The 16703-nt window shown below is 49.7% G+C and overlaps 1 protein-coding gene across 2 annotated transcripts in view; it reads right to left on the bottom strand.

Annotated features, from left to right (window-relative positions):
* MCM3AP (minichromosome maintenance complex component 3 associated protein) overlaps positions 1-16547 on the bottom strand; it is a 48806-nt gene extending 32259 nt beyond the window's left edge. For both annotated transcript variants that reach the window (XM_059392556.1, XM_059392557.1), the window contains exons 1-12: positions 16514-16547; positions 14454-15765; positions 13663-13886; positions 11546-11624; positions 11166-11310; positions 9677-9867; positions 6478-6617; positions 4618-4815; positions 4036-4304; positions 2872-3034; positions 659-819; positions 158-399 (exon numbers count right to left, since the gene is read on the bottom strand). In XM_059392556.1, coding sequence (XP_059248539.1) covers positions 158-399; positions 659-819; positions 2872-3034; positions 4036-4304; positions 4618-4815; positions 6478-6617; positions 9677-9867; positions 11166-11310; positions 11546-11624; positions 13663-13886; positions 14454-15672 — 3031 coding nt within the window. In that variant the 5' untranslated portion in view covers positions 15673-15765; positions 16514-16547. The remainder of the gene's footprint in view (positions 1-157; positions 400-658; positions 820-2871; positions 3035-4035; positions 4305-4617; positions 4816-6477; positions 6618-9676; positions 9868-11165; positions 11311-11545; positions 11625-13662; positions 13887-14453; positions 15766-16513) is intronic.
* Positions 16548-16703: the final 156 nt, after the last annotated feature.

Raw genomic sequence — 16703 nt, forward strand, 5'->3', positions numbered from 1 at the left:
GCCATTCGGGCCCCTCTTGAGGGGGAGAAATATCGGAGCCCAGAGCAAATACCCAGCAAGCCCACCCCAACCCACAACATGAGCCAGACACTCCTACCCCCAGAGAGGCTTCCTGGAGAGGCGAGGCTGGTTCCTGCACGCAACAGCAGCTTCTTACCTACTGTGTCCAAGCTGGGTCTCTGGGTGCCCACAGGCAGCTCTGCAGCCAGGCTCTCCCCGATGTACTTGTTCTGGGAGTTGAAGCTGCACACGGGGGTATGACGAGGGACGGGGGGCAGCGGCCCTCCATTCACGATCTCCCCGACCGACACAGTCAGCTTCCTGGTAATAAACACCGACTTCCTGGCCTTGGACAACCCCTCTGGCTCCAGGAACGAGGACCGGTTCAGCTCGACACAGCTACCCAGACCACAGAGAACCCAGAGAAGCATTACACAGGCGAGAAGCCTACCTTCACCTTCTCATCTCCCAGCAGCAATGCTGGGAGCCCCGTCCACATCACTGGGTCACCCCACTACCGTGTGTCACCGGGGATGCGGCCTGCGGAGTAGGCCCTCTCTGGGGCCTGGCACGTAGGTGGCACTTCCCAGCCCTTAACAGAATTCAAAGAGAAAACACAGAGACAGAGAGAGGCCCCGCAGCCACCCTCTGCTCTTACCCATCAGAGACTGTGAGACCATAGAAGTTCAGGAAGTCTGTGGCCTCTTCCCCGTCTTGGAACAGCAGCATGCGCACCACACTGTCCAGGGGAAAGACCGTGGAGCGCTGCGTGCTCACAGTGTACGCGATGTTGAGCGCTCGGAGAGCATCTTTTCGGATCTGAAGAGAGAAGCCGTCACTGCAGCGTTAAGGAGCCAGTCTCCATGACCACGAAATGCCACCATGGGGGACAGGGTCCTGCTGTAGCTCAGTCCCGCTGGAAAGCAATCCAGTACTAAGAGGCCCAGGCTCAGCAATCGCCAGGGCATTTGCTCAGCAGAAGATGCTCCAAAATGCCAGTGACACAGTGGAACAGTCGGTCTCACACACAGGACCGGTTAGGCCATGAAGGAAACCCTGGATGCTGGGGGGGGCTCAGTCGATTAAGTGTCTGCCTTCAGCTCAGGACACGACCCCAGGGTCCTGGGACTGAGGCCTGCATCAGGCTCCCTGCTCAGTGGGACGTCTGCTTCTCCCTCTGCCTGCCCCTCCCCTACTTGTGCGGCACATGCATGCTCTCTCTCTGACAAGTAAGCAAATCTTCAAAAACAAACAAAACAAAGAAAGAAACCCTAGAAGACAAATCATGCATCAGCAGGACATGTGGAAGGTCTACTGCATACCATCCGTTCAACACAAAGCTCTAGGATATTAAAAATCATCAGAGATGAAAGAGCGCCACAGAAAAGTGCAGAAATGGCATGAGATTCCTAACAAGTGCTTTAAAAAAAGAAGACAGGAAAATGTTAACAAAACGTGCATGTGGGTGCCAGGACCCTGGGCGACCCCTTGCATCCTCCTGCAGTGTTAATTCTAACAGGGTTTATCGAGAATTTACTTCTCACCTGGCATTGCTAACGTGGAGCACACAACAATGAACAAAGCAAAACCTTTGCCCCAGACCTGATGTGTTAGGGAGGGACCAACAACGAACAAAATGAACCTGTGAAATACACATTTCGTGGCGACGGCGCGACAGAGGAAGGCAGAGGAGGCAGGCAAGCGGGGGGGGGGGGGGTCTCTGCCGCGGTGGCAGGCAAGCCAAGGCCTGAAGAAGGTGAGCACCATATGGCTCTGTGAGGATAGAGCACAGCAGCGACAATAGCACATGCAAAGGCCCTGAGGCAGGACTGTGCCGGGGTTGGAGGGATAGGACGCATCACAGCAGGTGGAGCTGAGAAAGGGAGCCCTTGGGCCCATGTCAAACACTTCGTTTCTCTAAAGCATTTAGATGTCCTTTTTGTTTCAAATTATTAAAACGGGCACAAACGGCTAACATTCTAAGAATATTACATAATCATTTTGAAAATAATAACTATCAGTTTTATTTACTGAATGCACAGAGTTCTCCAAATGGCACACTGTTAAAAAATCTTTTCATTTGTTCCACAATGACATTGCTGTTGGCAATTCTCAGACAGGACAATGAACAAACTTGAAGACCCTCTGCCTCGGCTATGACCATGGGCTCAGTCACTGTTTACCAAAGGACCTGATGGGTGACCAAAGAAGAAAAACAACCTGAAGTCTCTGAACCAGCTGGCCAGGTCCTAAGACTCACCTCCCCCTCCACCCCAGCCGCCGCCTCCCCACCCAGCGGACCCCTTGCAGCTGGGAGCAGCACAGGGCATGCGCTGTCGGGGGCTGGGGCTGAAGACCAGACTGTGGGAATTCTGGGACCAGGCATTCAGACTCTTGCAAAGCACCAGGTTAGACCTGGTCTGCACTTCCCTGAGGTTTGCAACCCAGGGCACAGCACAGTACTCAACAAGAAGCAGGCCCTTCAGGTATTTATTGAAATGGATTCAGCATCATCAGGCTCACTCCCAAAATTTAGATTAATAACACTTACGAATTTTTAAATCAGGGACCTTTATGTGCAAAATTTTATTTTTGGTTTGTTTCCAAGAAAATGATAGTGCTGAAACTAAAGTCCTATCATTCTAAAGATATGTCTCTGATCTGAACCTAGCAACAGCATTTTCCGTCACATGGCCTCTTCCATCAGTGGTCCATGATGCCAGACCCTGTGACACAAGGTAATGCAGGCAGCCCCCTCGGGGACGTGCTGCAGGGTTTACACGAGAGCGAACTTGGAACTGCGAAAACAGCAAATACCAAAAGTAACGATCTGATTTCTTCCAATTCTTCAAGTATAGCTGCATTACTCACCTGATTAAAATAACAGTGTAAAAGACAAGCATTCAGGTAAGAAGCCGACCGGACCAGTTTGAAAAATCTCACAAAATTATTACTGTTCAATGCAGCAAAGGCCTGAACAGCAAATTTCACTTCGGAGGAATTTCTCACGGTAGGATGGAACTGCTGTACTTCTCTGTTAATTAAAGGAGACAAGGGGATTAGAATTCTATTTTTTTTCCTGTTCCAACTTTTTTAAGTAGGCTCCAGGCCCAGCATGGAGCCCAAAAGGGGCCTTGAACTCATGACCCTGAGATCAAGAGCTCAGCTGAGATCAGGAGTTGGATGTTTAACTGACTGAGCCAGCCAGGCACCCTCAATTTTATTTTTAATTAGACAAAATGTCCATGAAAATAGATGTGATTTTAAAAAAACCTGAAGTTGAACCACACTGAGAAAGAGGGACTCAGGCTAACGTATGCCATTCGACTCAGCTCGCGGACTTCGAGGCTGCCACACTTGAGCCGGACTGGGAACAGCAGTGCTCTCTAAAAAGACGGTAAATAAACAAATGCAAGCGATAATCAATTTAAGAATTGATTATCGAAGAATTACTTTAATGCCAAATGACTGCCAGCTGGTTTTGATGGGGATGACATCTAAAAAACAAAATTTAACTTTGTTTTGCTTTGTAAATGAACAGGGCTGACTGAATCACCAAGAGAGATGCCTGTTGGGGCGCCTGGGTGGCTCCGTCGACTCAGCCCCTGACTTGGTTTCAGCTCCGGTCGTGATCGCAGGGCCACAAGACTGAACCACGCGTGGGCTCCCCGCTCAGTGGCGAGTCTGCTGGAGATTCTTTCTCCCCTCTGCCCCTCCCCCTGCCTGCATGCTTTCTCTCAAGAAAAAATCTTTTTAAAAACTGGAGGGGCACCTGAGTGGCTCAGTATGTTAAGCAATTGCCTTTGGCTCAGGCCGTGATCTCAGGGTCCTGGGCGAGAGCCCCGCACCTGGCCCCCTGCTCAGCGAGGAGTCTGCTTCTCCGTCTCCCCTGCCCTCCCCCCGGCTCATGTACACACTCTCTCTCATATAAATGAATTAAGTCTTAAATAAATAAATAAAGTCTTTAAAAAAAAAAAAAAAAAAAACCCTGCCTTTTCACACAGCTTAGACGAGCTTCTAAGTTTGAAAATTTACCTTAGGATGTCCCCCTTGTTGAGATTGAGCAGAACGTTGTACCCCTGGAACTCCGCTTCACTGGCACAGAACACACCCTTGTTTCTCAGGTCCTGGTACATCTCCTTCAGACTCTGAAGGCACTTGGTCATGTTCTCATTGTTGATCTTGGCATCAAAGGAGGACATGGGCTCCTCACACAGGAAGTGAGCACAGTGGATGTGGAACCGGGTGCACTTCTCAATCAGAGACACCGTCACAGGGTCACACAAGTGCTGCTGCGTGATGTCCTGGCCACAAGCAAGAGGGAGTATCACACACACACGCCCCTTACATACGCGCGTCTTGTACACACGGATTTCACGCATGTTATTTCCGTGCACTAACGATTAGAAGAATCACGATTACCTGAATTTCTCACATGTCAATTTCAAACGAAGCCCATGAGGCACATTTTAACAGGACTTTGTAAGGATTTTAAATAACAGCATTTTTTACACAGACGAAATGTAACTGAGTAAGTGAGCAAAATGAAAAGATATCTTGCTTCAACTTTGGAATCCACATGCATTTTCTAATTCTCTGGTCAGAAGCGGCGGATACCTTCCGTATGCCCCGGGTGCGGTTCCACACGAAGTCATACCAGTCCCGCAGGCTGCCCTCCTTCTGGTCCATGATCTGAGTCACCAAGTAGTCCATGGTCCTGCTGAGCACCGCTGAGGGCCGCAGCTCGTGCGGAAGCGGTTCTTCCTGATCGGCGGAGGAGCGGCTGTACTCCTTTACCGCGGCCGCGTGGTCCACCTGGGGACACACAGTTGGGGCGAACAGCAGGGTGTCAGGTGCTGGGCCTTAAAATGAGGAAAATCCCCCACATACTCATACAACATCAATAACACAGAATACAATTTTAAAATGTAAAGTTTCTGTTTGAAACTAATGATCAAAATTCAAAAACAAACGAGAGACTTGTTTCTGGCGAATACAACACGGAGTGCAGAAGCAGAAGCAATGTCAGTGGGGGGCCTGGCGGGCTCCGTCAGTGGAGCGGGAACTCTTGATCTCGGGACTGTGAGTTCAGGCCCCACACTGGATGCAGAGATGACTTAACCATTTTAAAAAGAAAGAAGGAATGTAAGTAGAGACACACCTGCGTAGTTCCAAGGGCAGAGGTGTGACAGGAAAAGAACCCTGAAGCACTGTAACAGACTCCAGCCGTCACCAGATGTCCAGACATCTACAGGACTGAGCCCTGGGCATCCACTGCAAGCCAGGAGCACCGTCTCCTGGGGCAGGAGCCTCTGCTGTGATATCCTGCCCAGCTGGGGTCCCCACACTGGGCAACTTAAAACCACCAGCCATGGGGCACCCAGCTGGCTCAGTCCATGGAGCATGTGACTCTCGATGTCAGGGTTCTAAGTTCAAGCCACATGCTGGATATATGTAGACATTAGTTAAAAATAAGATCTTAATTAAAAACAAACAAACAAACAAACAAAAAAACCACCAACCAAGAGAGAAGGCTGCAAGCAAAGTTAACGAAGAGAAAAAAGGATCTAAAATGGGGCGCCTGGGTGGCTCAGTGGGTTAAGCCGCTGCCTTCGGCTCAGGTCATGATCTCAGGGTCCTGGGATCGAGTCCCGCATCGGGCTCTCTGCTCGGCAGGGAGCCTGCTTCCCTCTCTCTCTGCCTGCCTCTCCATCTACTTGTGATTTCTCTCTGTCAAATAAATAAATAAAATCTTAAAAAAAAAAATAAAATAAAATAAAATGATGTAGATTTCCTGGGGAACAATTTGGGAACATGCATTGGCACACACATGTTCAGGAACCTGAAGAAAGGTCACACCCTCTAACGTAGTAACTTAATTCTTAGGACCTATCAGAAGAAAAAAATCTACATACCTTAGACTCACTACATACAATATGCCCAACAGAATTATTAATAAAATTTAAATATCTAGTGATTACAAAATGGGAAGTTTTGACAGAGCTACATAATCAATAATACGCTGTCATTTTTAAAATGCTGATAGAGTTTTTCAGAAAAGAAAAGGTAACAAAACTTATGTAGAAAGGATTCATACAGAATTGCATCTAGACCATAATCTCAACTACGCAAAACACAAACAGGAAGAAAACTGTGAAAAGGAAAAAGAAATGAAAAGAAATTTTTAATCTGTGACACAAATCTGTATGTAGAGGTAAGCCTCGAGTACCCTGGGGTCCAGTCAGCCTCTCCAAGTGCTCCACGCACGCCTCACGGTACCAGCCCCTTAATGTGGAAGTCCGTAGCAGCGACCCTCTAAATCCTTGCCACCCTCTAAAAAGGTAAATGCCCAAATCACGTACCACTGTGTACCAGACTTACAGAAGAACAAGCCCCTCGTATATATCCCACCTCCACCCTGAAGATTAAATACGGACAGGGGCCTAGAGAGGACCCCAGAGGGACACAGGGCCGCACCTGGTCAGTCCCTGGGACCACTTCAAACACGCTCAGCTGACTCCGGGTCTCCCGCATGTACCGCTCCTTCTCAGGACACATGTCTGGGCACGTCCCAACGAAAGTCCTCGCTTTGTCCAGGTCGGTTCTTTTCACCCGCGCTAAAGGACAAGTAAAAAGGAAGAACGAACCACACAGTCACTGTGACGATAAAAGGAAGACCAGAATGAAAGGCCAACGCCACACACAATGACAAGGAACAGCACTAGGCCTAGAGAGAGGGAGGCACGGCCCATCACGTCGGCACCAGGGCACCCGGAGGCCTCGTCGCCTCGCACGGCCATAGGCCTGCACTCCATGACACAGCGGGGCCGGGGGGGCAGCAGACGGCCTGAACAATCAGCAGTCATGCTGTGTATGTTTGTTAAAAAGACCAGTTTGCCGACTGTAAACCCCAAACACACTGGCTCTCTCACTCGGTACCTTGTGGCGTCCACTCCAGCCCGCTGGTGCTGTGGAGGGAAGCACCTACAAGAACACCTACGAGAGCCTGGGTCCTGGGTAAATGAGTCTTACCGCCTACAGGGTTAAACAGTTCCAAAAGTATCTTTTAAGTGAGATGAACTACAACCTCAAGCTTAAAATACACACATTTTAATCTTGAAAAATTTCAGTATGTACTAATTTTATCTGGAATATAAAAATCACCAGGTCAGTGACACGATGAACAGCTTTCACTCCCAAGTTAAGGAAGCACTGTGACGAGTCCACTTACTCACAGCTTCCAGAAAGAGTAAAATTCTACAGCTAAAATTTAAGAAAAACTTTGCAGGGGTTCCTGGATGCCTTCGTCACTGAAACGTCTGCCTTCAGGTCAGGTCATGATCCCAGGATGAAGCCCCATGTCCGGCTCCCTGCTGAGTGGGGAGTCTGCTTCTCCCTCTCCCTCTGCTGCTCCCCCTTCTCCATTTCTCTCCCGCGATCGCGCGCTCTCTCAATTAAATAAATAAATAAAATCTTTTTTTTAAATATGTAAAAAAGCGGGGCGCCTGGGTGGCTCAGTGGATTAAGCTGCTGTCTTCGGCTCAGGTCATGATCTCAGGGTCCTGGGATCGAGCCCCGCATCGGGCTCTCTGCTCAGCGGGAAGCCTGTTTCCCCGTCTCTCTCTGCCTGCCTCTCTGCCTGCTTGTGATCTCTGTCTGTCAAATAAATAAATAAAATCTTTAAAAAAAAAAAAGTAACAAAGTAAAAAAACTTTGCAAAGAAAAGTACAAATACTTTCTCCTTTCATGTGTGATCATTGCACCTATCTTTTAAAAATCAACCAAATACTTCTTTTTTGAGTAGGTCACATATGCACATGAGTTATATTCCAAAGGTATAAAAATGTTAAAATCCCCCCCACCCTGCACCTTGTTCCCTCTCTGATCAAGGTGAACAGACCCTTTCATCCTCCAAGACTACTTCGTGTCCCCACAGGCAGGGACACTCATGTGTGCATGGACATGAACACGCGCCCACCCCCCATGTATACACAAACGTAGCACCCTACATACTTCCACACTGTGATTTCCTACTTCATAATATATCTACATCTTTGTCCATAAAGAAACCCGTCTTCTCTCAGGCTGTTTACAATCTCGCTATGTGGATAGTCAATACCCAATCTTTGTCATCCAAACAACTTGTGTGTGAAACACGTGTGCCCACACCACACACACACACACACACACACAGTGTGGGACTGCCTGCAGGACAGAGTCTGCACATGGGACGGCGCTGAGTCAAAGGCACAGGCTTTCCTAAGGCTGAAAGGTACTGCCGACCTGCCCTCTTCCATGGGGCGCAGCCGTCCGCCGCCAGCTCAAGGACGCATCAGCATGGTGCGACAGGGGAGGCCCCCTCTGTGGGTGTAACTGGCATTACTCTCTGTGGTGGGGGGAGCACCTTTCCGTATGTTTAAAAACCAATTCATGATGGGGCGCCTGGGTGGCTCAGTGGGTTAAACCACTGCCTTCGGCTCAGGTCATGATCTCAGGGTCCTGGGATCGAGCCCCACATCGGGCTCTCTGCTCAGCAGGGAGCCTGCTTCCTCCTCTCTCTGCCTCTCTGCCTGCTTACTTGTGATTTCTGTTTGTCAAATAAGTAAATAAATAAATCTTTAAAAAAAAAAAAAAAACAATTCATGGGGGCGCCTGGGTGGCTCAGTTGGTTAAGCAACTGCCTTCAGCGAGGGTCACGGTCCCGGAATCCCGGGATCGAGTCCCACATCAGGCTCCCAGCTCCACGGGGAGTCTGCTTCTCCCTCTGACCGTCTCACCTCTCGTGCTCTCTCTCACTGTCTCTCTCTCAAATAAATAAATAAAAATCTTTAAAAAATAAATAAATAAAAACTTAAAAACCAATACATGACACAGTTGACCCTGGAACAACCCAGGTCAGAACTACACAGGTCCACACACACACAGATTTTTCATGGTACCATCAGTATATTTGCTCTTCCTTATCATTTTAACAACACTTTCTTTTCTCTACCTTAATTTATTGTAGGATATGAAACATCAACACACAAAATATGTGTCGACTGACTGTTACGAGTAAGTCACCAGTAGGCTATCAGCAGTTAAGTTTTTGGAGAGTCAACAGTTACTTCGTGGCTTTTCAACTGCAAGGGCGCTGACGCCCCAAGCCTTGTGCTGGTCAAGGTCAGGTGTACTTCCTTTTCTGTAACTCTTCTGACCGCCTACTTGTTTCTCTATTGGGCTGGTCTTTTTCACAATGACTTCCACGGTCCTTTCTGTATCAGGGAAATCAGGCCTTAGTGATAGGAGTTACAGATTTTTCCCCTTGGTTGACATTTCTTAAGTTTCATTTGTGTGGACTTCTGTCAAACCAAACATTTGGATTTTTGTTTAATATGTGCTTTCTGAATGTCTAAAAATTGCCCTTTAAAATGTTTACTTTAGCATGAGATCAACAGTTTACGGATTTTCTTCCAAAAATAAAATGAAAGACACACCTGCCTTCTAGTCCATGCCCGCCACTCCCTTGGGAAACCAGTGCACAGCAAAGACTCCATGCGTTGTGCTGGAGGACCTAGGGTCTCAATGACAGTGGGGCTCCATGGGCATGGGGTGCTCCCTCCTCCCAGGTCCTACAATGACCTTATCATGACCGTGGCCAGGTCTCTGGACTGCTGCTGAGATGCACATACCATACCTTGCCGCATGATTCTGTCCCTCTGGTCAAGCAGGCGGTACTTCTCCTCAGAAGTCTCAGCCACGGTGCCTATCAGGGTGCTAAGCGATGACACACACGGCCCGAGACCCTCAGAGCCCTCGGAGCCCGAATCAAAAGGGTCCCCCTCAAACTGATGGGTCTTCAGAAGACTTGGCTTCTTCACTGGAGAACTACAAAGAAAGTAACATATCAAGGGCCTTGTAGTCATCAGGCACTTCTACCACTTCTACTTCGGAATACTTCCATCATTCAAGACTTTCTGCTCCTCCAAAACTGACAAGCTGCAGGCATGGACATGAGACATGTCTCGACCAGGCTTGTAATGAGCTGTTACTCTTTGTCATGTATGGATTTTAAAATATTCCATACTCTTTGGGTGCCTGGATGGCTCAGCTGGTTAGGCATCTGCCTTTGGCTCAGGTCACAATCCCAGGGTCCTGGGATCAAGCCCTGCATCAGGCTCCCTGCTCAGTGAAGAGCCTGCTTCTCCTTCTGCCCCTTCCCCCTGCTCACGCACACTCGCCCACACACTCTCATGCATGTGCAAAAATAAATAAAATCTTAAAGAAAAAATACTTCATACTTTTTAAAAATGAGATGCAACCACTTAAACAGTTGAAATGAGTATCTGTAGATTTCTATCTCCAAAAAATGAAATTCTGCTTGGGATTAAAAAAAAGAAATACTTTATGACCCGGAGGAAGTCACATGCCTACATGTTTTCACACGTCACTTCACTCTGGTAGAGGAATACACTAAACAGAAATGGGCAATGTCTCTGAGCTTCCCCACTTTCTGGCTGGCTTTCAACATTCGGGGAACTCTGATGTTGAAGAAGATAGGACTGGCCGGCGGGAAAGGAAAAAGCACAAACAAATCAGCAGCTACACTGCGAGCTGTGAGACGAACAGTGAGGAAACAGTACACTAACCAAAATGCATGAAGGGTCAAACAGAAGCACGGGGTGAGAAGGAGGTGGGGTCACGCGGGAAGGGGGGGCCTTTGGGAACAGAGTTCCACTCGGACGGGGAGGCCCCGTGCAGCACACAGCACGTGCCCACTCCCACCTGCGAGCCGGACCCCCAGCTCCCCAGCCATCACACGGCTCAGGGAGACCGCCTCACCGTAATACCCAGAATCTACAGAAAGTCACACTGGAAACTGCTCCAAGGAGCTCCTGGGAATCCCTGATTACAGCCTCCTCAGGGCAAAGCTGCTCCCTCTACACGACACACACCAGGTGCCAGGAGAAGCGCGTGGGGCACGGGACTGAGCAAGACAAAGGAGGAGCCCAGGGGCTCTGCCCAGCCGTCGCCCCCCGCCCTCCCACCATGCCCTCCTCTCCCTTCCCGGGGCCCCATTCCCCCTGCTCAAGTGTCAGCGTGGCGCCCGCTTCCCTGCCATGCTCTGGCGTGACTGCCGCCAAGCGCACAGAAGCCGAAGAACCCACAGGAAGGACCAGACGCACCTTTTGTTCAGGAGGGAGCCAGCTGCGGCCCTTGCCCCGGGCTTGCCGAGAGAAGAGTGCTGAAAGGCCGTGTCCTCGGGGCCCTGGCCGGCTTCGCCGTCGCCTGGCTTCTTCTCCTTTATGGAAAAGGGCTTCTTGTTGGGACCTGAGGACACAAGAGCACAGACTGCATGAACCACAGACCGCCTGACACTGGACTTCTTTACTCAGTTTGAAAAAGTAATTCTCTCTTCATCGTCACAAGGGGTTCCAGGGGAGCCACAGAAACACTCAGAGACCCTGGAGGTACCGCCTGCCGGCCCACCCTGGCACCAGCCGAAGCTCGGAGGGTGTGGTACACAGCGAGCCGGAGACTATACCAAGAAGGACTGCAAACTCACTTATTTTCTTCTTGTGCCAAAAGATAGACATGTCTTTATGCAAGCCTTTCCCCTTCTTCCTAGCCAGGGCTGCAGATACCTAGAAAACAGTCCACAACACAATGTATGAGGACATCAGGCCAACAAAGGAAATGAGATTAAAACCACAAAGGCAGGGGCGCCTGGGGGGCTCAGTGGGTTAAGCCTCTGCCTTCGGCTCAGGTCATGATCTCAGGGTCCCAGGATCGAGCCCCGCATCGGGCTCTCTGCTCAGCGGGGAGCCTGCTTCCCTCTATCTCTCTGCCTGCCTCTCTGCCTACTTGTGATCTCTCTTTGTCAAATAAATAAATATTAAAAAAAAAAGAGAGAGAGAAGGAGGCACATGGGATACAATTTATCACAAAAGCAACTACTTATTAGTGCACCTACAGACATACCAACAAAAACGTCTAGAAAAATACATCATACTAGGTAACGGTGTCTGCTCCTGAGTAACAGGAGAGATGAGGGTAATCAGGGGACCTCGGTATTATGCGTATCAGTGAACTGCTTACAATGACAATTGACATATTTATTACATTCATATTTTTTAGGGTTCAGCTAGAAGCACAAGTACATCTCAATACTCAAATAACTTAAAAAACAAAAAACAACACATATGACCCAGCAATTCCACTCCTAAGTACATACCCAGTAGAATTAAAAGAAGGGTCTTGAGATATTTGCACACTATCTTCATGGCAGCATTATTCAAAATAGCCAAAAAGTAGAAACAACCTCTGTCCGTTGACAGATAATAAACAAAATGTAATATATACTGGAATGTTATTCTATACAATATACTATTATTCAATCATGAAAGGAATGAAATACAAACTCATGAACAAACTTTGAAAACATGACGCTAACCAAAACAAGCAGGAAAATATTATACGATCCCACTTAAAAGTAATTTCTAGAACAGGCAAACTGATAGAGACAGAAAGCAGATCAGAGGTCACCAAGGGCTGAGGGAAGGAGAAAATGGGGAGTTATTGCTTCGTGGTTACAGTTTCTGTTTGGGATGATGAAAAAGTTCTGGAAAGGGAAGTGGTGATGGCTGTGCAACACTGTGAAGATAATTAATGCCACCATTGAAAAAAAAATCAACAGAAAAGAATAAACATCAAAAGCCCCAAAGCTGTGTATGTATTTTGGCACCAAACTTCTACTCCCAGGAATTTAAACAAAGGATATAAGCCAATCAGAAACACATACATAAAATGTCCACAAATAGAAAACTGACCAAGTAGGTAACCACAACAGAATGCCACGTAGCACTTAACAATCCTATTCTAATGCAGGCTATTTACTGATTTCAAGCCTGGAAAGGTTACCAGACAGCATATGCAGTGTGATCCCATTCCTGCAAAACCAACATGACTACAGACTTGCCAAGATATTAACCAAAATATTCTTAATTAGTATCTTAGAAAACAGTTATGGGTGATTTTGTGCCCCTTCCCATAGATTCAGTTTTTTTCTTCCTACATTATCATTTTTAAAAAGTATAAAGACATGCTTTCTACTTTATAAATTCTATACAAATTTATCTCTCCCAAGAAAATTCAGAAAAAACAATAAAGATATAAAGCCACATAATGTGAACACTCTTGTATGTACACACCCACACCAACACATTACGCACTTGTGCTTATACACAGATTTATAGTCAAGGTATAACCCAAACAAGCAACGGCAGTTACCTCTGGAGACTGGGACGACAAGGGGAGTCCACTGTTTCTGGACTGTTGGAATGTTTAGTGATCATGTACTGTGACCAAATAAACAAGAAAACTCGATTTCGAAAAAAGTGCTGTGTGATCACAGAGCCACTCCCACTCATTGCAGAGGAACTGGACTCATGGAATCACTCTCCAGTATTTCTAGAACACTCATTCAGTAGGGACTGCAAGCTTTCCATGAGTAACTCCAAGTTATGAAATACACAGTGCTACACCAGCCTCTCCAGGTTAAAAATAAGATATTCGAGTACTTGCCCAAATTCTAGCAAACAACTGGTATATTAAAAAATAGGTTTTAAAGTGACAAAGTTCAAAATTTTTTCCACTCACATTAAATTTCTTGGAAATACTCACATGATCAAAAAAATACACCACTGCAAGCTTTTTGCTGCGCCTGGTATAGATACGCTGCACTTTAGCAATTTTACCAAAGTGGTTCTCCAGAATTGTCCTGTTATTGAGAGAGTCGGGGATGTTCTTACACTGGATTGCTGTGATTTCAGTGGCAGACAAGCCCCCAAGACTGTCTGTGCTCTCGCTTCTTTTACTTTGACGTCCGGGCGTTCCTCTTAGAGAATCTAGGAATCAGAGAACAGGCACCAAGACGGATCAGACAGGGCACCTAGATGGTTCAGTCAGTTAAGCAGCTGACTCTCGATTTCAGGTCCGGTCATGATCTCAGGGTGGCGAGACGGAGCCCCGTACAGGCATGGAGCTCAGTGGGGAGTCACAGCCTGCTTGAGATTCTTTTCCTTCTGCCCCTCCGTCTACTTGTGTGCTCCGGAAAATAAATAAATCTTTTTAAAAAAATGTATCAGACATAACATTTCAATGTCTACCTATTGATTTATGTATTGTTAAGTAATCTCCACATCCAGTGTGGGGCTCCCACTCATGACCCCGAGACCAAGAGCCACATGTTCTTCTGACTGAGCCAGCCAGGTGCCCCTGAGATGTAACACTTCACACGAGAGGCAGCACCTATGTAAGAGCAAAGGAAATGTTCACGTAAGACATGCTCTTGGTATGTTAGAATTCCTGGGGTTTACAGAAAATTCAGTAGACCCATCAAACTAAGACCCAGGGAAATATACCAAAAACCTGCCGGCAACATTAACCGGGCGGCACCCGTATTTAGATCTCACCTTCTTTTTTCTCTCTACTTTCAGTTTCTTCCTCTTTATTTACACCTGGGAGCCGGGAAGGTGCCAAGACAGACGGACTTCCTCCTGGGATGGCCACATGGTCGTTCTCCCCAGATTCGGCACAGCCAATATCCTTTTTAGATTCTTTGTTGCCCAGACGACTTACTTCTTTATTGCTTTTGAAGACATCTTGTATCGTTCGACCAAACAAGGTGCCTCCCCGGGGTCGATTCAGGCGGACAGGTCGCTTATCTGGAGGGTGATCTCCCCTGGACAAAGCGTCCACGTCTTCTGCCGCATCATGCCCAGGCCTCCTTGGGGACCGGTCCTGGTCCTCCTTCCTTTTCAGTCCTTTCGTGAGGCTGGGAAGTGGCTCCATCTGGGAAACACGCTCTTCACATCCTTGTCTTACACCTGTTTTGCTACCTGGGAACGGTTCACCCAGAGGTCCTGACAATACGGGGAAGTTAGTGAAGCTACTATTAGAACTTCCAAATAGTGACTTAGAGGCCCTCTTCTCTTCCTCTACATTTTGGTTTGATAAAGCAGAGGTAAAGGCAGATGATGAATTATTACTATTGACTGGTTTTGAAAAGGTAAAGTTTGAAGTGGCAGCTGAGCTGCTTGTCACCTGAGGAAAAGAAAATGGAGCAAGCCCCCCAGGACCGCTACTAATTGGGTGAGAAAATGTAAAAAATCCAGAAGTAACTGAGCTCTGAGTTTTCTCTGGCTCAGATTCAGCCCCAAATATTGGTCTAAACACAGAATTTTCCAGAGGTTTAAAGCTAAACTCTGTTTTCCCAAAAGCAGAGCTTGCTATTTCCCCACTTTCTTGTCCAAACGAAGACGTACCCGGGAAAGCCCCAAAATTGGGTGACTTAAAACTAAAACCTGGGTGTGCAGACACACATGAACTTGAAGACCCAGAGGCAGCTACAAAAGCTGGAGTTTGTTCAAGTCCAGAAAAGAGTCCAACGTTTGAGGTTTGGGAGAATCCTAATGTTTGTGCTGGAGAAGAATGACTTAGTCCAGAAGACGTCGGAAAGCTGGATACCTGTGAAAATCCCGAGGTTTTCCCAGATAGCGTATTATTCTGTCCAAAAGAAGAAGGCTGACCGAATCGGAAGGGAGGCTTAGCCTGAAATGTGCCCACGGAACTACTGGTAGCTGCTGGGAAAACCCCAGGCTGCGGCCCGCTGAAAGGAGCGGCTGGGTTCATCCTCCCGGCGAGGCGGTGGACACGGCGCGCACACGGCAGCTCCCTCCGCACACAGCCCGCTGCGGGGCCGCGGCCCTGCCGCCTCCTCACGCGCTGCAAGACAGAAGTTCACACCGTCACGGCCGCGTCCCGCTGGGAGGCCGCGTCCCGCTGGGAGGCCGCGTCCCGCTGGGAGGCCGCGTCCCGCTGGGAGGCCGCGCAGAATCCGCAACCGCGCGGGAAGGATTCCGGCTCCGGGCGAGCCGGCGGGGGCCTGGGGGCCTGGGGGCCTGGGGGCGGGGCGCGCCGGGCGCGGCGGCGGGAACCGACGACTCCGGTACCGGAGCTGGACGCGTCCGCCCTCGGCCCGAGAGGAGGAGCCGTGACTCGAGGCGCGGGAACCCCGAGCCGCGGGAGGAAGCGGCGCGGCCCCGCCCCCGCGGCCCGAGAGCTACAATGTAGCGCCGCGGGCGCGTCACTGTTGCAGTTTCCCCGCTCCCTGCTCGCCGAGTTCGCCGCGTCCAGGAATGGCTGCGCCCGCCGCGACTCGCCCTCGGCCCCGGGTCGCGAGTCCCGCTCGGCCGGCCGAGCCCGCCGGGCGCCCCGCAGGTCTCCCCCCGACGGTCGCCCCGAACCAGAAGCCGGACGCGCCGCGGGGACCCCCGACCCGGCTCAGAGGACCGAGCGCCCCTGCGGAGCGGCCGCCCCCGCACCGGGCCAGGGCGGGCCAGCGGAGGCCGCGCTCCCCGACAATCGCCCGCGCCGCAGGCCCGCTCCGCGGACGACTCGGGGCGGCGGGGCCGGGGCGGCCGCGGGAGGAGGGGGCGGCCCTCGCCCAGGCCGGACCCTGCGCCGCGCTCACCGTCCGGCTCCGCGACTCGCAGGCCCGCCGCCCGCCGCCGCCCCGGGGCCCCCTAGGCGCCCGGCTGGAGGCGCAGGCCCGGATCGCGGCCGCCGGAGCCGACCCTCCGCGGCGCGCCGGGGGCAGAAAACGCCGCGGACCGACTTCCGGTCCGTCCGCAGGGCTCGGCTCCCCCCCCCGGCCCCGCCGC

This window comes from Mustela nigripes, chromosome 2 (assembly GCF_022355385.1).
Source record: "Mustela nigripes isolate SB6536 chromosome 2, MUSNIG.SB6536, whole genome shotgun sequence".
Classification (NCBI taxonomy): Eukaryota; Metazoa; Chordata; class Mammalia; order Carnivora; family Mustelidae; genus Mustela; species Mustela nigripes.